Raw genomic sequence first — 23,593 nt, 5'->3', positions numbered from 1 at the left:
AGCTTCCATCCTGTGGTCGGCACCATATTTAAAAAACAGGGGACTTAAAAACTTGCTTCGATTTACAAGATAAAAGAGATAATCCATCAATGTTTGCAGTAGGGGACGCCTATTCCTTCCAAGCGCTTTTACCTGGAGGCGCTTGCTTCTCTGTGACAACACTTCGTCTGCCAACGGAACCTCGCCGCCTTTGTGAGGGGCTTGTAGCGATTGTGGTGCCCGGGGGTCGAGGGATGGTACTACTATCAAGATCCCGAAGATGGTATGCGTGTGGGGACGTTTGTAGAAGAGGCAGAGTGAACTACAGTGACCAGCATTCCAAGGGGCAAGCAGGAGGAGCCATGAGACCTAAGGCATATTAGCCCCTCCCCTCCTCATGGACGGTGCTTGTCAATTTTTGTTTGTTGAGAGGATCGGAGTGGCGGAAGGTGTTCCCCGCCGGATTCCAGCGAGAAGCTAGAAGATTCCTGGATTTGAGAAGCCGTGATTACCCAGCGTTTGGAACTTTCAGCGCTTTTCTGATAAGTACTCAAAAAACGGAAACGGGCTCGTTTTCGTTTTCTGCTTTGTTGTTTAAAAGTCCCTAGCTAGTTAGATTAGGGCACTCTTGGGACGTATTGCTTGTTCTTGCAACTCATATTAGGCAGCGTTCTGCCTGAAGACGCGCTGCGCTAATATTCTTTGTACTTTCTCTCCAGAGAGGGTTTCTGGGAGACGTAGTCTCAGAACTGTTTTTGTTTTGTTTGTTTTGTTCACGGACAGTTCTTGCCACACAGAGACAGAGACATTATTCCACGGACGTTTCTTGTAGGTTCCCTGAAGCAAACTTGTGGCTGACTCTGAGAGCGGTTTGTGCCATTTTAAACAACCGCTATTTTTCCATATCCTTTTTTGACTACCTCATGCCACAGTTCTGAACTCATTACAGAACGAGTCATAGTCCTTGCAGGCTTGCTGTGGTGTCCTTTATTCACTGCCAGGGTTTTGTATGATTCCGGTGAGTGATGTGCCTACGAATTGCTTAAGATACTGTCCGAGAAACCTGAAGTGTAGTGTTGACTGTGTTCCTTACTTTTCCCTAATCAGGTGGGTCCTCTCCTGCTGTCCTACGTATCTTGGTGACCAGACTCCCGGGGGATCCCAAGGAATCATCGCTACCCATTTATTATTTTATCCACTTCCCCTTTCCCGGCTAGGTACGTGTGCGCACAGTGTGTTTCGCTTCCACTGTGGGTTCCGTGTCTGGTGGGGGAAGGAGAGCTTAGCATCCGAAGTCGTTTCTGCCGGACACCCTGAGCTAAGGTTAGTGGCGTGTGTGAGCCTGCGCTGCTGCCAATCCATGACAGATTGACAAGCCCAAGTTGACACACCGGCCCGAACGATGAATGTTGAGGCAGTCTTGGCCTCCCTGGTGGAAGGCATGGCCGCCTTACAACAGGAAGTAGCCACTTCCAGAGCTGAAAATCAAACCCTGTATAAAGAAGTGGGCACCTTAAGAAGGGAAGTTGCAGGACTAGTCCAGAAAGGAACAGGAAGGAGTCCTTATATTAAACCTGCTACCTTACCTCCCCCTGGTGCAAAAAAACCTATAGAAGTGGAAGGGGGTGGGTTCTCTGTTCCCCCTCAATTAGCCACCTCTAGTGCCTCCTCGGCTGAAGCCGCTCATACCGTTCATGTGGTGCAGACCGTAGGCGTTCCTTTAGCTTCCCCTGAACGCTTTTACGGAGACCCCCGTAAGTTTGAAACATTCCTGAATCAATGTAGGTTACATTTTTTATGTAAGCCCGGGCTATTTCAGGACGATTCTGCTAAGACAGCTTTTATGATGTCTTATATGGGGGGTAATGCTGCTAGCTGGAACATCCCTTTGCTGGAGAAGAACGACCCAGTGCTGCACGATTTTTCTGCTTTTTGTGTTGAGTTGCGCAAACTTTTTGATCGCAAATCTCACATGTTGACCCTGGATAGGGAATTACTCACCATACGTCAAGGTTCGCAGGACTTGTTGACTTATATCACCTCATTCAACAGGTTGGTGGTAGAGACCGATTGGCCCCCTGCAAAACGCATCTCGTTATTTTATCAAGGCCTTCGTGGTGAATTAAAAGACGTCCTTGCCCAAGTGGTACAGTTACCCGACACCTGTGAAGAATTCATTGATTTGACTGTCCAGTTGGACCACAGGCTCCTAGAGAGAAGAGGGGATAGATCACGAGGAGATAATCGCCCTTTCTACCCTCGCTTTAGAGGTCCGATAGAAGAACGTTCCAAACCCTCCGAAGGTCCTGAACCCATGCAAATCTGTGGTATCCGTGGACCGCTGACACAGGAAGAAAAAGAGAAAAGACGTCGTTTGAAGCAATGTCTCTATTGCGGAAAAGGGGGTCACTTCATTAAGGACTGTAGAGCCCGGAACACCGTTCCAGCCAGAAACCCCGTCCCAAGGATACAAGCTCTAGTACAGTCCGATCAACCGACGGAAAACTGAAGAACCCAAACCAGGAAGAGGTCTCTGTCTTGGGTTGTTTGCCGCAAATGATCTCCCCATGTCTTGCAAACACATTGAATCCTGCAGTGGCGCATATGAACCTTCAAATCATCCTCTGGGTCACCCCACAGAAATCATTGAATATAGATGCCTTAGTAGATTCAGGAGCCACCGGGAACTATATTGATCAGGAATTTGCCATGAAGATCGGCATTGCATGTGAGAAAAAAGAAAAACCGGAGTTGGTGAAAGCCGTGGATGGAACTGTTTTATCATCGGGTCCAGTGGCCTACCACACCTGTCCCATGCTGATGCACATTGGAAACAATCATCAGGAATACATCCAGTTTGATCTCATTGATGCCCCCCAGTTTCGGCTCATCCTGGGAATGCCCTGGTTAACTCTACATGATCCAAAGGTCTGTTGGGCAGCACGCACTATCACCTTGTCATCCGATTACTGTCAGGAACATTGTACTCAGGTTTCTTCGGTTCCCTGCACTACCGAACTCTCGTCTTCTCTTTGTCTGGCGGCTGCATGTCCTCTTGAGCGATACTGTTGTGCCACGATACTTCCCTTGGAGTATCAGTCGTTCTCCCCTGTGTTTGACAAACAACAGGCTACCCATTTGCCGCCACACAGGGTATACGACTGCAGAATCGATCTCGTACCAGGAGCAGATATTCCATGTAGCAGGGTCTATGCCATGACCGAGAAGGAGACAGAATATCTGAAAACATACATTGAAGAGAATTTAGCATCGGGATTCATCAGGCACTCATCATCTCCTGCCTCATCCCCTATGTTTTTTATTCCCAAGAAGGATTGCGCAGAATTAAGGCCCTGTATAGACTACCGAGCCATTAACCGTGTGACCATCAAAAACCGGTACCCTCTCCCCTTGATACCTGTGCTCATGGACCAACTCAAAGGAGCCAGATACTTTACCAAACTCGATCTGCGTGGAGCCTATCATCTGGTGCGTGTCAAAAAAGGGGATGAGTGGAAGACAGCATTTCGAACGAAGCTGGGCCTGTTTGAATATAGGGTAATGCCCTTTGGGCTGTGCAATGCCCCCGCCACATTTCAGTTTTTCATGGACGAGGTTCTGCGGGGTTGTCTAGAAACCTATTGCATAGTCTACATCGATGACATCCTGGTGTATTCCTCCACTCTTTCAGAACATGTCATGCATGTGAAGTCTGTGCTAGACCGGTTACAACGTAACTCTCTCTACGCCAAGTTGGAGAAATGCTTGTTCCACGTCCAGGAAGTGTCCTTCCTTGGGTACATCATCAACGAGAAAGGCTTTCAAATGGACTTGAGTAAAGTGGAGGCGATACTCAATTGGACTACACCCAAAACCGTGAAAGCTGTACAAAGCTTTCTCGGTTTCGCAAACTACTATCGTAGATTCATCAAGGACTTCTCCAAGATCATACATCCGATTTCTTGTTTGTTAAGGAAGAATATGCCTTTTGTGTGGAGTAAAGATGCAGACGCGTCTTTTCAATACCTGAAGAAGCAGTTTACTCAAGCTCCTATTCTTCGTCACCCTGACTCACAACTACCATTTATACTGGAAACCGACGCATCTCAATATGCTGTGGGGGGAGTGCTTTCCCAAAGACACCCTAGTACGGGCCAAGTACACCCTGTTGCCTTCTTCTCTAAAAAGCTCACGCCATGTGAGGTGAACTATGCCATAACAGACAAAGAACTTTTAGCTATAAAAAGGGCATGTGAGGAATGGCGTCATTATCTACTAGGCGCAGTACATACAGTTGAGATCTATACTGATCACCGGAATTTGTTATTTTTGAAAACAGCTAAGGCCCTCACTCCCCGACAGTTACGGTGGTCTCTGTTTTTCTCTGACTATAACTTCATTATCAAATACAAACCCGGACCCCAAAATGGGAAGGCAGATGCGCTGTCACGTCTGGAGGATGGAGAACTGAGAAAGACCGAAGACATAGAAACACCTTTGATCCTTCAGGAAACAACTGCAAGCGTGGGATCTGTAGCTCTCCTGTCGTCAAACAACTTTCTTGAGGACGTGAAAATAGCCCTTGCAGATATGAACGTACTTGAATGGATACAAGAGGATCCAGAGCATCGCACGGAAAAGGATGATCTCGCCTACCAGGATGCTGCGCTGTTTATCCCCACCGATGCCCTAAGACAACGAGTTTTGGCCTGGTCTCATGATTCGGTTCTGGGGGGTCACATGGGAATGTACAAAACTATTGCTATCGTGGAGCGTTCCTTCTGGTGGCCCCAGCTAAGAGAGGAAGTCCGGTCTTATGTGAGGAATTGTGCCATCTGTACGCAAGGAAAAGCTGTGCATGCTCGACCGGTGGGACTACTGAGACCCTTGCCCATACCTCCCCAGCCTTGGCACACTCTCTCCATGGATTTTATTGTTGAGATGCCCCCTTGTGATGGAATGACAGTGATATTAGTTGTCGTCGATCACTTGACAAAGATGGGCCATTTCATACCTCTGGAGGATGTCCCCACATCTACTGAATTAGCAAAAGTGTTTCTTCAACATATAGTCCGGGCCCATGGTCTTCCTTGTGTATTGATCACCGACAGGGGTTCTCAGTTCACTTCTCGATTCTGGAAGGCGTTATGTACCACCTTGAACATTGATGCCCGTCTATCCTCCAGCTACCACCCTCAGACGGATGGAAAGACGGAGCGCCTGAACCAGACCCTGGAGCAATATCTTCGTTGTTTCTCTCTGAGGAATGATATGGACTGGACTGTGTTACTTTGGATGGCCGAATTCGCATACAACAATGCCGTGCACTCAACACTGGGTTGTTCGCCTTTTTTTTGCCTCCATGGGTACCATCCAAACATCCTTCCCTTTGAGTGGCCTGTCCATTCCCCTGTTCCTAGCATCCACGAACACCACGCCCATCTGAGAGCGGTGTTGTTCGATGCACGAAACAGCCTGGCCGATGCCCAGTCCGCGCAGAAACGCTTCGCTGACAGGAAAAGGAGGGTCGAACCGACATATGGGGTAGGAGACAAGGTGTGGCTCTCCACCAAGAATCTCCACATTAAAGGGCATACCAAACTGACACCCAAATACGTGGGCCCCTATAGTATAGTTGAAGTGATCAACCCTGTTGCTGTGAAACTCCTGCTCCCGGTGGGTTGGAATATTCATCCTGTGTTCCATGTCTCCCTCCTGGTTCCCTGCCCTCCCAGTATGAGGCTCCCGGTAGCTCCACTTCCTATTGATGTGTATGGTCAGGAGGAATTTGAGGTGCAGTCCATCCTAGATTCCCGTATGGTGAGGGGCAGGATCCAGTACTTGGTGGAGTGGAAGGGTTACGGCCCGGAAGATCGGTCTTGGGAACCCCTAGGGAATCTGCACTGTCCGGAACTCGTTGACCGGTTCCATGCCCTGCATCCGGGCAAGCCTGGTCGACCGCCGAGTCGGCAGTCCTCGAGAGGGGGTTCTGTAGCGATTGTGGTGCCCGGGGGTCGAGGGATGGTACTACTATCAAGATCCCGAAGATGGTATGCGTGTGGGGACGTTTGTAGAAGAGACAGAGTGAACTACAGTGACCAGCATTCCAAGGGGCAAGCAGGAGGAGCCATGAGACCTAAGGCATATTAGCCCCTCCCCTCCTCATGGACGGTGCTTGTCAATTTTTGTTTGTTGAGAGGATCGGAGTGGCGGAAGGTGTTCCCCGCCGGATTCCAGCGAGAAGCTAGAAGATTCCTGGATTTGAGAAGCCGTGATTACCCAGCGTTTGGAACTTTCAGCGCTTTTCTGATAAGTACTCAAAAAACGGAAACGGGCTCGTTTTCGTTTTCTGCTTTGTTGTTTAAAAGTCCCTAGCTAGTTAGATTAGGGCACTCTTGGGACGTATTGCTTGTTCTTGCAACTCATATTAGGCAGCGTTCTGCCTGAAGACGCGCTGCGCTAATATTCTTTGTACTTTCTCTCCAGAGAGGGTTTCTGGGAGACGTAGTCTCAGAACTGTTTTTGTTTTGTTTGTTTTGTTCACGGACAGTTCTTGCCACACAGAGACAGAGACATTATTCCACGGACGTTTCTTGTGGGTTCCCTGAAGCAAACTTGTGGCTGACTCTGAGAGCGGTTTGTGCCATTTTAAACAACCGCTATTTTTCCATATCCTTTTTTGACTACCTCATGCCACAGTTCTGAACTCATTACAGAACGAGTCATAGTCCTTGCAGGCTTGCTGTGGTGTCCTTTATTCACTGCCAGGGTTTTGTATGATTCCGGTGAGTGATGTGCCTACGAATTGCTTAAGATACTGTCCGAGAAACCTGAAGTGTAGTGTTGACTGTGTTCCTTACTTTTCCCTAATCAGGTGGGTCCTCTCCTGCTGTCCTACGTATCTTGGTGACCAGACTCCCGGGGGATCCCAAGGAATCATCGCTACCCATTTATTATTTTATCCACTTCCCCTTTCCCGGCTAGGTACGTGTGCGCACAGTGTGTTTCGCTTCCACTGTGGGTTCCGTGTCTGGTGGGGGAAGGAGAGCTTAGCATCCGAAGTCGTTTCTGCCGGACACCCTGAGCTAAGGTTAGTGGCGTGTGTGAGCCTGCGCTGCTGCCAATCCATGACAGGGCTGGACTTTGGACGCTGCGGGGAGCGGAGCAGGAACAGTGCAGGACTCGGGCTAGTGGCTACAGCAGGGTTGCGAGCGTTGCAGGGACTCCATTACCCAGGAGTCCCTGCGTGACCGAGTGAGAGCTTCCGGTCCGCTCTCCCTGTTGGCCCGCCCACCGCCCACTGGAGGGCTTTTTAAACCCCTGTGATCTCCCCACCCTTGGGACGCCTATTCCTTCCAAGCGCTTTTACCTGGAGGCACTTGCTTCTCTGTGACAACACTTCGTCTGCCAACGGAACCTTGCCGCCTTTGTGAAAGGCTGGACTTTGGACGCTGCGGGGAGCGGAGCAGGAACAGTGCAGGATTCGGGCTAGTGGCTACAGCGGGGCTGCGAGCGTTGCAGGGACTCCATTACCCAGGAGTCCCTGCGTGACCGAGTGTGAGCTTCCGGTCCGCTCTCCCTGTTGGCCCGCCCACCGCCCACTGGAGGGCTTTTTAAACCCCTGTGATCTCCCCACCCTTGGGACGCCTATTCCTTCCAAGCGCTTTTACCTGGAGGCGCTTGCTTCTCTGTGACAACACTTCGTCTGCCAACGGAACCTCGCCGCCTTTGTGAGGGGCTGGACTTTGGACGCTGCGGGGAGCGGAGCAGGAACAGTGCAGGACGTGGGCTAGTGGCTACAGCGGGGCTGCGAGCGTTGCAGGGACTCCATTACCCAGGAGTCCCTGCGTGACCGAGTGAGAGCTTCCAGTCCGCTCTCCCTGTTGGCCAGCCCACTGCCCTCTACGTTCACTACATCTAGGATCAGTACTCCCGCAGCGCGGGACGCAGCTCGGGGCGAAGACCAGGCTAAGAGCGGGCCATTTGAGGCCGTTCGAGGTCAGAGAGGTCTGGGCTGGGCCACTCCCCTTGGCTTGTTGTTGATATATTCCATTCCTGCCACTTTGTTCACCCTTATTCCCACAATGTGCACACGGGGTAGTCGCAGCAAAACTGCTAAGGGAGCGAATAAGCCCAATGGAACCCTAGATGATTTCCTCACCAAGACCAATTTGGCCATTGATGTGGAAATCAGTAAAATGCAACATAGGGTATCGTTGGAATTAGAAGCTGCATGTAGGCTTTCCCTGAACCTAGCTTCCTCCAAAAAATCATCCTTAGGGAATATTGCCTCAGTTTTAACTCCAGAGCGTACATCAGCCCCTCGCCCATTGTTAACGTCGGCAGACATCCATCATGTTCCAACCACATCTCTACTTGAGCCCCTTCTTATTCCATCACCACCACCTCTAAAGTCCACCGAGGTGTCTGCGCCATATGTCCTTGAGGCAGGTATAGGCTTCCCCACTAAACCCGATTTTTCTAAGCCAGCAGTAAGTGCTAAGAAAGTTGCCGCCCACAAAAGGAAATGTCTTGCTAGATCCACCTATGCACGCAAAAAGGCTAAAATTGCGAGGTCCCAGTTCTTTAATAGTAGACGACCGCTGGTCACACATGGGGTCGATGAAGAAGCCTCTAAAACTAACACTTGCACCCTGGGAGAGGAAAATGACCTTGGCTCACGCAGTGTTGTGTTAGACCTTACAATGGGGGCCTCTCCAGTTAAGATCGAAGAGAGGCCAACTGAGGGTAGGCTGAGTGAGACAGGGAAGGATAGGGGGGTGATGAAGAATTTCTCAAAATCGTTTGGGACACATTAAAACAGCTACTCACTCCCCTGGAACTTAGACTTTCCCGTATAGAAAACAACTTACTAGAAATGGATAAGACTATAGTCACTTTGGCTAGCCTTAGTCTAAAACAAATGGAAGCTAAGTTTTCCCGGGGTGAGGATAGTACCCCTCAGGCTCAGGTGCCAGAACCTCCGGCCTGGCCCCCCCCAAAACCCAAACCCATACCCAAACCCCGTACAAAAGTTTGTAACCCCACTGCTACTATTCCAAGATCTACAGTCCCAAGCACCCGTCCCCCCCATAGTATAGCACCTTCCAAACCAAGGCCACAAGCTGCTCCACACCAGCCTAATCAGCCAGCAACCACGAATACACTACCTCAGCAACCCAGTCGTCCGAATTTTCATGGGGTTTTATTGATTTGCCACCAGAAGCTGGGCCCCATGTCATTGTATTAGCTGGTGTGCCTGCCCTGGGTCCGCAAACCCAAGAGAACCATTGGTCCCTAAAAAATAAGGTCATTTACTGGCTCAATGTAAATAGACAGCTCCCTAATCACCAAAGAAGTCGGGTACTAATGGTACGTAGAGTACCTTGGGTAGGCCCTACACGTAAGTCCATTCCTGGTGATTGTATAGTAGTATCCTTTGCAGATCCCCATACAGCTCAGCATCTCTGTTCATGGGCCTCACGAGATGACGACCCTTCCATTATCATCAGACCTCTTACTTTTTTCTACACACCACGGCAGCAGTTTGAGATGGAGGGGTCCTGGTCAACAGTCCAAAATACTAGACAGAAAGGTCGAAGTAAAAACAACTGGTGGCAAGGGGCGCCCACTTCCAATATGTTCGGTTGTTTGGATGAGGTTGATTGACTTGGGGGATTGACGCCTTAATGCACTCTACGGAATTCATTCCCCCTCAGGTGACCACTCCCCCTACCCCCCTAGTAATCTGTATGGATTGTTCAACCTCTCCCAAAGGTTACAGCCCAAACCTGGTTCATGTTAATACTCCTACCAAGATCAGGACAGGGGACTTGGGTTTACCGCAGACTATCTCACTTAGTAGCCCAGTAGATATAATCAGGGTGGCCTCATGGAATATTGCAGGACTAAGGGGTCGCCTGGATAACGATCACTGGGTCGATTTTATCGACACACATGACATCGTCGTTTTCCAGGAAACTTGGACAACCGTCCCTCTATTTAGAGTAGGCTACCTGAACTATCACAAACCGGCCATACAGGGCCTTAGGGGCAGGGCTTCAGGAGGACTCACGGTGTGGATTAGAAATACCCTGGGATTCCGTGCTAAAGAAATCCTGGTAGAGAATGCCGACCTCCTATGTATTAGCCTGAGTAAGGATAACAGCAAGGACATTCTCCTAATTAATATCTACGCCCGAGGTTGTCAGGGTGGGAGGAAGCAACCAGTCCTGAATGATCTAGAATATCTTCTGAAGAAGGACAAAGGCGATCATTTTGTCATAGTAGCAGGTGACCTGAACTGCTCATTTGAACCCATCCTTAGTCTGGCAGAAGATGTGGGAATTGATGAAGATACAGCCTGGAATATTCCCCCGTTAACTATAAGCAAGGGTGTCAGGGGCACGGAGGCGGCCCTCCACTGGCTGGGACTCTGCCTGGAGTGGGGGCTTCGGGCAGTGAATGGCCGCACTCCGTCTGACAACTTAGGGAAGCCAACTTTTGATAATGGGTCCAGTGCAAGTCGTATTGACTACATATTGGTCAATATAAAATCCTGGTCACATGTAATAGTTATGGTGGTAGAGACTAGGCCAGAGAGTGACCACAACCCCCTCTCTTTGGGGCTCAGGGTTCCCGGACTGGGTGATCTCCAAATGGAAACAACCTGCCTAACGTCCGACTTAGTCTTGTGCGACAAAAGAAGACGAGTTAAATGGTCTAGGGTCATAGCCGATCCAGAGCTTATCCGTAAATAGAGGAGTTGGTCTTAGACACAAGGGGATAGGATGACAGCTTTATCCCCCTTTGGTGGAGCCGATTCCTTAATCATTAATCATCATGAGAAGTGTTTTACGGATCTTAAAAATCTCCTCGCCAAGCCATCAAATAATAAGATTGCTAAATCACACAAAAGATGGTATAACAAGAGCTGCAGAGAAGCTCACAGTAAATTAATAGCAGCTGTTAAATCTAGGATTACTTATGATATTAGGAAAGCTAGGCAGTTTTATAAACAAGTCCTTTGGACAGCTAAGAGGGACTGGGATGATTCCTACTGGTCAGATCTCCTTAAAGCCTGTGAGTCATCTAATCAAGTGAAATTTTGGGAGACAGTTAGATGGGGTAGGGACCCTGACTCCCCAATATCGGTAAACCATGTTTCTGCTCTGGACTGGGTGGAATTTTTTTCTGCCCAATTTAAAGACACGTGTGCCGAGCAAGAACTGGCAACGGAGCCTGCGGTGGGGGCAATACCCATAAACCCCGGGGGTAGGCTCACATTTTCTGCTTCAGATACGGTACATGCCTTAGGTTCTGTCCAGTCTGGTAAAGCTCCAGGTTTAGATGCTATACCAGCGGACCTTTTTAAACTAAACCTTGATTTATGGGTCCCATACATTACCCTATTGGCAAACAATATCGCAGCAGGGGCAAGGATTCCGCAATCCTGGAAAGGGGCTGAGATATTGCCAGTATATAAAAAAGGGTATTGATCATTGCCAAATAACTATCGCCCCATAAGCCTGATCGATTCGATCCCAAAAATAGTATCAAGAATGGCCCTAGCAAGAATTCAGGGGTGGATTGAGCAGAACAATATACTTTCCCCTATGCAGGCAGGGTTTAGATTAGGCACCAGCACTATAGACCAGGTGTTTCGACTCACCATGCTCTATTGGAAGGTGGTCTTCTTGGGTGGAGGGGTTATCTATGCAGCATTCGTTGATCTTAAGTCGGCTTTCGACTTAGTTCCAAGGGTGAAACTATGGGAAGCTCTTAGACTTATGGGCCTTCCTGTAGAACTCCTGGAATTAGTCAGGTGTTTACATGAGGATAATTTCGCTCAGGTAAGGTGGGGGAGGCAGGGTCAGGTGACCAACAGCTTTCCAGTCCAACGAGGGGTGCGCCAGGGCTGCGTGTTGGCTCCTACCCTGTTTCTCCTCTTCATCAACCAGGTAGTCCAATTTTTTAATAATACACAGACTGATGCACCTACCCTAGGCGGATCAAAATATCCTATGTTAATCTTCGCCGACGACACCCTGCTCCTTTCTAAAACCCGGAGCGGCCTACAGGCAGCCCTGAATAGGTTTGCAGAGTTCTGCAAGAATAATGACTTGCAGATCAACGTTGACAAAACTAAATTTATGGTTTTTAGCAAGAAAACCCCAATTAAAAGTTCGGTTACTTTGAACGGTGTCCCAATTGAACAGGTCAAGGTCATGACGTATCTGGGTGTGACCCTTGATCATCAACTTAGTTGGAACCCCCAGTTGGAGGCATTAAAACTCAAATTTGTCCGCCTCACGGGCTGCTTACTGCAGGAACAAAAAAAATCCTTGACCAAACGCATTACTCCAGCACTAAAAATGTATGAGGCCAAGGTCAATGCAGCAACCCTGTACGGAGCTGACATATGGGGTTACAAGGACTTGTCAGTTTTGGCCACAGCACAGAATAGGTTCCTACGGAACCTGGTAGGGCTTCCACAATCCTCACCCATTAAACCACTGCTATTAGACCTCGGTTGCAGACCTTTAGACGAGATGGCTCAGTTTCGTCTAGTGGCACTCTGGCGTCGGCTTTGGACGACTCCTGAGCTCAGCCTTTTCACCCATGAACTGGATGAGGTTAAATCACTGTGGGGTGCTCATAGAATCCCATGGCTCAGGGAAGTCAAACAAATACTGTATACAATGGGCCTCCCTGATCTGTGGATTAACCCTGGGTGCTCCAGTTTTCCTTCAAAACAAGATTTTAAGGATCTTTTCTGGGCCTCGAAAAAATCTATACAGGTCACCCATTCCTCGGACAATAACTTAACGGGACTCTTTTTAACACATAAGGTAACCCCGTCCCTCGAGCCCTACTGGGATTTGATTTGCAAAACCCTAGACCGTAAACTGTATCACCAGTTTCGTGTAGGTACAATACCCATCAACTCCTTTACTACAAAGTGGGCGAAGAATGCAAGCAATAAATGCTTATGGTGTCACGACCAGGTAGAAAGCATTGGCCATTTGTTTTTTGCATGTCCAGCATATCGACCCTCTCGAATTAAATGGCTGAAACCCATATGCGTAACTTTGGATTGTGGGGGACATCGTGAAGCCCTGCAGAAATTACGTGATATTAGAACTGAAATGTCTGTGATTTGTGTAGCTAAATTTCTGGGTTGGGCGTGGCTGATCCGTACAAAGAAACTGAACACTTTTTTAAATTAATTGCTATGATCACATGTTGTTTGCTTGCCACACTCTTTTTAGTCAATTGGGGACATGTCTGCAGTAGTTTTTTATATATATTATGTATTGTATGTCATCTTTTAAGAATTTTATTCGAAATAAAGACATAATGAATTGAATTGAATTTGCAGTAGGGTACACTTGGCTTGCAGGAGGCAGGGGCAGAGACCTCAGTTATCTTGGACCCTGGGCAAGTATAGGCGGGATGAATAAATTCGATTGCAAAACACCCTGACCCTTAATATTTCATTTCACAGCCCTGTGCCTAGTAGCTGCAGTAAATAAGGGAAAACAGTGTCCTGGCCCAGTGTAGGGATTGAGAAACTGATAGATGGTTTCTTGCACAGATAATATAGGTCATTCAACTCAGACACCGAGGCAACCAATTCTTCCAATGTGTGCTTGCCTGGGAAGGGGGACCAAGATGTAATTATACCACTATCTAAATGGAGGTTCTTAGGAGTAATTAATCTATTTCTTAAAGCCTTTGCCCAAGATCTTTCGCCTCTTTGGAATTCTTCTCAACACAATTTGGAGATTTTAAACACCTCATCATTCTCCACAAAAGTATTGAAATATCTTAGGGCCCTGGTAGAGGCCATCAAGTTCAAGATCCCAGATTGCAATCTCTCCTTATGGACTGAACCATAGTACCCTGGGGGAGGGATAGAAACCTTCTAAGGACTACACCTTCTAATCTGGCACATTCAAATGTCAGGTCAAGCGAAAAAAAACTTGTATAAACCCAGTGGAGGTACCTTCCCCTCACATGCCCTTAATAATGGAAGATGAAAAAGTCCCATAAATTTGCTATTAAAACTTGATAAACAGCTGTCCTGTAATAAGGCCTTCTGCTTGATGGCATTCCAATGCATACTCCAGTTCAAATTCCTCTTGAAGTTAGGCCCATATATTTATATTGATCGACTTGCTCTACCGCCTGTAGATCTAAATACCAATTATATGTATTGACTCTTTTCCTAAAAACTAAAATCTTGGTCTTTTCCAAATTAATGTGAAGGTAGATTTTGTCTACTATAAGTTTGTATAGCATGTAATTTCCTCTGTATACCAATAGGGGTATACTCCAGTAACACCAGATCATCTGCATAAAGAAGACAGGCAATGTAATGTTTCCCTATTTTGCGTTAAAAGGAATTAGATTGTGAAATAAAGGCGAGGAGATATGAAAAAAAAGGGTGCTGTTGCCCAAGACCATTTTCAAAGGGGATTCTTTGAGATAAGCGACCCAACTTATCTAACTCTACCTGGACCCTGTTACTGGAGTGCAAAGATTGAAGTACACTAAGAAGGTTTAACGGGAGCCCCCAGGCAATCAGTTTTCCCCAAAGGATATCCCTATCCACAGAATCGAAGGCTGTCCTGATGTCTATAAAACAGCAGCACAGCATTTGATTTTCCTCCTGTGCCTTTCGAATAATGGCCCATAATGTGAGACAATGATCTATGGTGGAATGACCCTCCTCAAAGCCCCCCTGCTCTAATGGGATTTTATTAGTTTCGCTGGCCCAGACTTCAAGTTTTGATAAGATAATCTTTGAAAAGATTTTTTGTGAAATATCAAGAAGTCTGATCACCCTATAATGTGTGATGTCGGTACCACTCCCTTTTTCTTAAATGGGTTTCACTATTGACCCTTTCTGGGAGAGAGGATAAAGACCTGATGTGGCAATCCAGCTAAACAGGGAAGAGTAGACCTTGGCCCACCGAACACTGTTTGTTTTAATTATTACTGCTGGGATGTTATCAGGGTCAGCTACACAGGAGACCTTTATTCGTTCAATTACGGCTTTTACTTCATTTATTGAAAACTGAGCAATGGAGAGTTGTTGCTCTAGAGTTCTATGAGGCCTATCTGAGTCAGTGGGTCCCTTATATAGGTCTCTCAAATAAGCTGCGCACTGAGCTTTGGGGATCATGTACACATGAGTGACACTATTTTGACCACTAGTCTTGTTGACCTTTGTCCAGAACTTCTCCTGATCCTTAAGGAGGATAATTTCCTGCATCTCATCCCATTTACTGTGATAGAAGGAGGCTTTGCACAAGAGATTTGTATTGATGTTTAAGCTTGACCAGTTCCTGGGAGGCCAAAAAACCTTGGGTGGTGCCTTACCCTCCTACCACCTCGACTCGCCAATTGCTTTAACTCTCAGCAGTCGGAGTCGAACCAGCATCCCACCCCCTTCGAACGAGGGTCTGCACACACACTCCTCTCACATATATTTACTGTGAGGCAGCCCAAAACTTGCTGCAGTATTTTATTTACCACACATTGATATCACCTAAATAAATAGGGAGGATATCAATCTTCTCCTCTTATTGAAGGGTTGCTAGCTGTTGGAGATGAATGGGATCCAAGCATGTTGAAAGACTAGGCGGGAAGGACAAACAAAGTATTTTTAATGTAAACATTAATTAGCGTTCACCCAAAAAAAGTAATAACTAAACCAAATCTACTTGCACACAGGCCAAGCAAAAGACATTATCTAAAAAAACTAACAATTATAAATAAGAACATACTTAACCAAACAGCATAAGCACATAAAAACACCAAGAACTGCAAGCAAACAACAATGCCGGACTGCACGGATAAAAGTCAGAAGGAAGATGTCCAGAAAAGTACCAACTACCTTCACAGGTTTCATCAGAACTTTAATGTAACTTCTTTCATTTAGGAGAAAGTATAGCACAGCTACTTTATAATATTAAAAAAAACAGGCAGGTCTTTATGGTCTATTTTGAAAACTGTGAGCTAAGCACCATTTACAAATGGGCATCTTGCTTCTCAATAAATCCTATCAACGTCTAAAACTTTTCAGACAAAGTGAATTTATTTAAACAGCCCCCCCCCCCCCCAAAAAATGGTCTACTTTAAGAAAAAAATCTTCAGAGAAGTTGCATTTTAAAATAAGCGCTTAAACGGCTAAATTTATAGACTGTTTTAGCCGGAATCAAACATTCTAAAACCAAAACAATGGTTATAAAAGAGTTCCTTCAAGCCCATCTGAAAAAGAAATAGTGCAGTTAAACTGCCTGTTAACCCTGTTTTTTAAATATTGATTGAAAGCCAACAGGCAGAGATTGTGCAATTTTAACATTTTACGTTGAAAGGTCATATCAACACAGTGCTGTCCCTTCATAGAAGGCAAAGAACTTCTGGCTCCTCATGTAGTAGGTCTGCCACGATGCTGCAGGCTGCAGAAGTGGGCCTCCTTCAAGATCTGGTTGATGTGGAAGTAAGGTCCTTGGCCTAGTGCTGATGGCTCGTGGAAAGAGACAGACTGGGGTGTGCTGGGGCTGCATCCTGCTTGGCACTGGTTAAAGCTGGTTTCTGGACCACTTGCTGTGTCTGGGCTGTTGATGCTGCTAGGACTGCTATCACTTGCAGGGGACTCTATATTCCAAGTGTTTGTAAGCACCTGGCTTCTGCTATTCCTCTTGGGCTGTGGGAGAGAACTTCCTTCATCATTACAGTTCCTTCTTCTTTTCCTGCTGTCTCCTCCTCCTCTCCCTGGGGCTTGTGGCTGTTGCCTGCCTCCTCTGTTGCTCCCTCTACCTCTTCCTGGCCGGGTCATACTCCGCTCCCCCCGCGGGTGCTGGCGTTGGTCAGGCAGGGGGCTGCAACATGTCCTGTGGGGTGTCCCTCGTCAACCCTGGCAGCTTCCTGACTTCAGAGCCCGGCTTCCTCCCTCACAGGCCTCTCTCTCCCGGCAGGCAGCGCTGCTTGCCCCTCTGTTACTGGACAGAGCGTGTGACGCAACACAACACGCAATCCCAACAACCACCTCCGGCTGATTACTGTCAGCTCAACAGTTTACGTTAACGGGGCGGTCCCCTTATGCAGGCCTTCACAGGTAAGTTGCAAAACATAATTTAAAAACATAGGGGCATATTATCAAGGGATTTATCTCCGCTTTTTTGGCTTTAAGAGCCAAGAAAGTGGAGATAAAATTATCTCCCTATTAGCAACAGGGTGCTAACACGCAAATTTGCATGTTAGCACCCTTTTTCTCTACGCTTCCCCTTGCATCTCTAATGAGATGCAAAGGGGGCGTTCCAGGGAAAAATAATAGGAGAAATTTTGTTAAGCGACATTTCCCCTATTATCAAGGATTTCGCTAACCCTGTTAGTGATAAAAAAAGCAGTGCTAACCGCGGTTAGCACTGCTTTTTTTACACCCGGTATTTTCCTGACTTAGCCATGATATCCTATGGAAGGTGGATATCATGGCTAAGTTTGTGAGCCCCTATTATCAAGCTAACACCAAACTTTGAGAGATTATCGTTGGTTTTCCAGCGATAATCTCTCAATTGGCAGTTAGAGCGAGGATTTTTATCACTACTGAGGTAAACCTTGCTAATAGCAAGTTATCTCTGCGATAATTTCCGGCGATGCTTAGCGTTAAAAAATTCGTTGCTAAGCATCGTTAGCAGTAAATATCGCTAAACGTTGGTAATATGCCCCATAGTTAACAATCTCACAGTGTTATTGTGTGTATCATTCCTTAGACACTAAAGAATGACTTCAACAAAAAGAAAGCACTGACTAATTCAACTACACACTTGCACATCTTGACAAAGTCACATTCAACTTAGTTAAAATAAACAAAGTATAAACATCAGTAATCCTTATATTTTAAAAATAAAAGCCCACTACCTCCCCACAATGAACACAACCTGTATGTTTAAAATGTAACTAAAACAGCACTTGCTGCCAAACAGAAAAGAAAAGCACACTTGTTCCATATCTTGATCACTTAGAATATGATCACAAAAAAAATTAGTTGCAACTTCAATTTATAGTACATATCTATACTAATATAACAAAGAGAGAGCCCAAACCTTTGAGGCGGGTAATCTCAGGAACCACAGCACCAATCACAACATCCAATACAGCGTTGGAAAGGGCAGTTGCAGCAGAAGGACATGGGCTATACAGACGCCCACCATATACATTTAAAAGGTAAAAGAACCGTGCCAGCAAAGTAGTCCCTTGTGGGCGTGTCTGAGTTGTGCTGTGGGCGTGTGCTGGGGGCGTGACAACCGCTGGGGGTGTGTGGTACGTTCCACCCTTCATGCCATGTCTCATATTGTGTGCTAATCCCACCCTGCTCCCTTTAAATACCCCTGCACCCCATAATCATAACCCACCCTTACTCCTTACAATACCCCAACACCCTTAAACACTAACCCATCTTAACCCTATAAATATACCCTGTACCCCAAAACCCAAACCTATCCCTAAACCCTAACAATACCCCTGTACCCCAAAACCCAAACCTAGCCCTAAACCCTATAAATACCCCTGTAACTCAAAAGCCAAACTGACCCCTGAACCCTAAAAATACCCCTGTACCCCAAAACCCAAACCTAGCCTTGAACCCTAAAAATACCACTGTACCACAAAACCCAAACCTACCCCTGAACCCTAAAATACCCCTGTACCCCAAAACCCAAACCTAGCCCTGAACCCTTAAAATACCCCTGTACCCCTGTACCCCAAAACCCAAACCTACCCCATAACCCATAAAAATACCCCTGTACCCCAAAACCCAAACCTAGCCCTGAACCCTAAAAATAACCCTGTACCCCAAAACCCAAACCTACCCCTGAACCCTAAAATTCCCCTGTACCCCAAAACCGAAACCTAGCCCTGAACCCTTAAAATACCCCTGTACCCTACACCCAAACCTACCCCTGAGCCCTAAAAATACCCCTGTACCCCAAAACCCATACCTATCCCTAAACCCTGAAACTACCCCTGTACCCCATAACCCAAAACTATATCTGAACCCTTAAAATACCCAAACACCGCAAAACATGTACCTCAGTACCCCAAAACATATACCCCTATACCCATACTTACCTTATCCAAACATAAAAAAAACATGCTTTTACCATTTATGCATGCCATTTACAACAAATTTCGTTGTAAATGTATGCGTGGTTAAAGCATATACAATGTAATGCCATGCGTTATAATGGCATTGCGGAGTCGTGGTACTTTCGTAATGAAAGTATGCGGATTGATGGTATGCAGAAAGTTGCGGAATCATGGGTGTTTACCCTTCCCCGGTAAGTACATTGGTGGTATGGCGGCCCACATCTCCAGCAACATACTCATATTTTTTCACCACCCATTTGAAAAATGCACAGGTCTCGCTCATTGATAGCCAGCACCGACATACACTTTTAGGCACACCTCCCGCCACAAGTTCTAGAAATGCGAACTTTAGAGCTGAGGAGCTACTTTCGAATCTCTGCATCAGCTCAACATCCTGTGATTCCAGGCAAATCGCGTTGTTTCCCCGTGCCGACCACAAATGAATGTGTTCTTGTGTAATGTAAATTGTGCTCATGCCATGTTGTCGAGTAGCGCTATATAATATTGCAAGGAAAAATAAAGTTGGGAACCTCGAGTTCACACACTACTGAACGCGCACTCTAAAGTGCATTAGCAGTGCATTGTGAATCGGAGCGTTTCACAGGCCTGTCACAGATAAGAAATGCTATCTAAACGAAATCCTACAAAACAATATACTACTGGCCGGCAGCAATTCATACACGGACAAGTTGGGACGGGCTGCTAGTGTAAATATAAAAAGTAAAATTACTAAAAGCATATTTTCATTACTTTACCAAACTAATGTTTGTTTTTAACACAATACTTAATTTTATAACTAAACTATTTTCAGACAGAATGGCAGAAAGAGCAATGTATATCACATAATGGAAAAGGAAACTGTGGTTTCCGTCCCTGGGATACACATACCGGCAGGAAAGAGTAAGCACGAAGAATGTGAATTGGACATTTACTAAATACTATATAAATGCTTGGTATGGGAGAACTGCAATCAAAATAAAAATTATAATCAATGTACAGTACAGAACCGTCTCCCTAAATGTAATAAAGATAGAAGTTATGCATGTACTTTAAGATTTAAAAGAGGCAAGAACTAGTTCGCAAAAGCCCACTACTTGTATTTATAAATATGTACGCCCTAAAGTACCTGCACACATCGCAGGTCAGCTACCAGAAATTCCTACTTTAGAACACCTAATATCACATACTAAAAAAGCTCCCAGTCAAATCCCTGCTGCTCCTAAAAGATACTAAGACATCTAAATTCCCGAACACCTAACCACTACACCTAATGATGAATCCGTCCTTCAACATGATCAACACAATAATGGCAAACAAAGAATTATATTTGCTACTGACAATAACCTCCTAAGCCAATGTGAAACTTGGATGGTAGAATGCATTGGGTTATCCTATTAAATTTAATTAGTGATAACCTCTATATGGGAGCAGGTAAGAAAGTCGTGTGGTGTCTGGGACATTGTTATTTCAAGCCCTTTTCAATGGTAATTCTGAAAATGCCAATTTTTTGTAACTTGGCATTTTCTTGTCCTAAACATTTGGTGCCAGTAACCTGTTCCTGGGCCACATGACAAACTGTAGATGACAAATGTTCTTCGTGTATTCCTACTAGACAGCCACACAATAGAAATTCTGGATGTTGGCAGGATGGGTCATCTTTGGCATGATGACGGGCCAGAGTGGTCACTTACCATAGTTGCAATTCAACTGGATTGCCTCAGCACACTTGCCTATTGTGCCCTCAGACAGACTGGGACCAGCACAGGGAGACAGGAATTCCCAAGCATTTCTGTAGGGGGAACTAAAGAAGCTTCTCCCACTTCAAAGCAGGTACCAGGTATGAAAAGGGGACCCTTGGACCAAATATTCAGTACGCTCCTTGGATACTGCAAAAGATGAACACCCTGCTGCCCTGCTTGCTAAAAAGAAAAACTGGACCTGCACACTTCATCTCAGGCAGAAGTTATTCCAAGGATTAGCTGACTGACATCCTGTTTTGAGCTACAGGGATACAACAAGTGCAAGAGGCCTCTCTTCAACTTACCAGTTGGCATGCTACAACTGGACTTGCAACTGGATGTGCCCAGGCCCTGCTTGCTCCTGATATATTAAGTTCTTGTAGCCTAAGTGATGCCTCCTAGGTCCTTGACCTTGGTGTTGCATACGTTGAGCTCCTCCTTACAGAAAAGAAGAAATCCTGAAACATGCCTGTTCACACCACAATCTTGACGCCTGCGCTGACCACCATTGTGAAGCTAAAACACAAAGATAGGCAGTGGGCCACGAACTCCCATGCAGTACCAGTGTAGAAAATTACCCAATATCTTACAAAAAATATGTGGATGTTGATTATGTGTGCAAATTCCAAATGCGGACCAAATTGTAAATAAAAAGTTCATTATCCTGTCAGTTGTGTATATTCTTTTTATTTCCAAGAGAAATCCATCAGTGAGCGCATTTCGTCGTATTAGAGTAGGACTTCTTCAGGGCAAACTCGTAAACATGGAGACCTGATACTTGCTGCCCTGTGCTGTGATTAAGAGTATATTATTTTGGGTGGATAATCTTCATCCACGCGTGTTTACTCTCATTGGAACCTACACGTTGGCTAGCTTTTAGTGGCAACTATACCAGACCAATTCTGGGATCTTCACATACCGATCCACGGGTTTAATTTGAATAGAATTGGCTGTAACATATAGGAGAATCTATACAAGAGATATTGGATGAGATTCCGGCTGACATTTTCTATTGATAAATTGATTTCAGTCAGCCAAGCAAGCTTTATTCAACGGTTGTCATAAAAGCATATGATACAAATACAGTTCATCGAAGAATAAAACAATAAATAAGGTTAAAATTACATTCTCATACAAAAGATTCTCTTGACATATATACACTGTACTTCAAGGGAGCTAAAGTGCATAGACTGGGTCCGGAATTGTATTGGTTGGCCTGTAGGGGGGGTTGCCCTTGCAGCAATTTACTTCTTATTGCCCAAGGACACCCTAGAAAGTTTGCCACAGCTATAACCACAGGTTGGTCGGTACCGGTACAGAATATTGTGGCAGCCACCATCTCGCTCCTAGTACCCAGTAATTTACACATGGGAGTTAACCATGTCCTGCGAGGTGCTACGTACACAGGACAAACAAACAGTAGGTGGTCAACAGTTTCCCTAGGGGCCAGGCAACCGGGGCAGGCAACCTTACCCCCACTAGACCACCGATTAGTAAACACTCTGACTGGTAGGCTTCCCATCCTAAGTTGAAAATAAAGCTTGCGGTCTAAAGGTTTTGTAATAACATCCCAGAAATCTTCAAAACTAGCCGCATCTTTAAGAACCAGGAAGGTGCCAGTCAATTAAAGTGGAGCAGTATTTCTATAGGCTTTCGCGGCAACTGCCTCCCATAACTGGGTTTTTAAAACTTTTTGGGACAGAAACCTAGCATTTACGGGGTCTTCCCACATTTCATTCAGGCATAAGTTCAGTAATACTTCACCAATCTTACATAACCACTTAATCTTATGAAAAGTGTCACTCTTAATTACATCCATAAGCCCTCTAGCAAATACTCTCATTTCGGGTGTAATCCATAACCGTCTCCAGTATAAAACAGGGCGCAAGAAAGCAATTAGTGCAATTGGGCTTAATCCCAGATCGTAAAACAGGGGACACATTGGTGTGCTCTGGGGTAACCTAATAAGATTTCTTGAGAACCAGTTTTCAGAGGATGACAATTTCCTTAGGTTCTCAAACCCCCAGATCTCCACACCTTATAATGTGGAACTGACAACTTTGCCATTATACACTGTTAGGACAAGAGCTATTGGCTTGGTAAGAGACCTAGAGTGTTCCAGACTCAAAGCTCCAACAAGCTGGCGGTGCTTGAGAGACGCCAGCTCGGTCTGTTGCTTCCAGGAAAGATCGTGTGTGATGCAAACACCCAAATAATTAAAGGCTTTGCCACATCATTAATGTACACGGAAAATAAGGTTGGTGCAAGAACACAGACTTGCCAAACCCCTCTTCCCACTGGAAACTGGTAGGTAACATTTCCTGGGCGCCCTCATCTAATCTGCGGTACAAAAGGGGGTGGTTATGGACGGAGCATCTGAATCAATCACACACTCACACCCAGTCAAAAGATCTGGGTTTAATCCATCACCGTTCTTTAGCCCACTCTGCCACCCCAGTTCAGACATGGCTATGTGCAAATCAGTCTGACCCTGAGGCTCATGGGAACAGTCCAGCCCAAACTGCCAAGCCATGTCCATCACCACCCCCTTTTGTGAATCGATTTTGGCCACTATAGGTGTGGCAGGGTATACTCAGACATGAGTCCCTTTCTCACTGCTCCATCAGGATTCAAGCAAGCCGGGCCGAAGACGGCTGAAATGCCAGAAACCGGTCCCCGGTAGCTTGTCTCCTTTCTGGTAAAGAATTGGCTTGGTA

At 46.1% G+C, this 23,593-nt stretch overlaps 2 protein-coding genes across 2 annotated transcripts in view; one reads left to right on the top strand and one right to left on the bottom strand.

Moving 5' to 3' along the window:
- LOC147693328 (extracellular calcium-sensing receptor-like) overlaps positions 1 to 23,593 on the top strand; it is an 81,752-nt gene that overhangs the window by 5,758 nt on the left and 52,401 nt on the right. The window lies entirely within an intron of this gene.
- On the bottom strand, positions 16,226 to 16,979 carry LOC147693329 (protein VCF1-like). The gene has a single exon (XM_086933672.1). It carries the CDS (start codon positions 16,826 to 16,828, stop codon positions 16,418 to 16,420), a length of 411 nt encoding a protein of 136 aa, XP_086789798.1. The 5' UTR covers positions 16,829 to 16,979; the 3' UTR covers positions 16,226 to 16,417.

The sequence above is a fragment of the Lissotriton vulgaris genome, chromosome 8 (assembly GCF_964263255.1).
Source record: "Lissotriton vulgaris chromosome 8, aLisVul1.2, whole genome shotgun sequence".
Classification (NCBI taxonomy): domain Eukaryota; kingdom Metazoa; phylum Chordata; class Amphibia; order Caudata; family Salamandridae; genus Lissotriton; species Lissotriton vulgaris.
This window is presented reverse-complemented; position numbering and strand designations above follow the sequence as displayed.

What these genes read in the sequence shown, in the direction of transcription:
- LOC147693329 (XM_086933672.1), bottom strand. Translation starts at nt 16,828, where the DNA reads ATGACCCGGCCAGGAAGAGGTAGAGGGAGCAACAGAGGAGGCAGGCAA.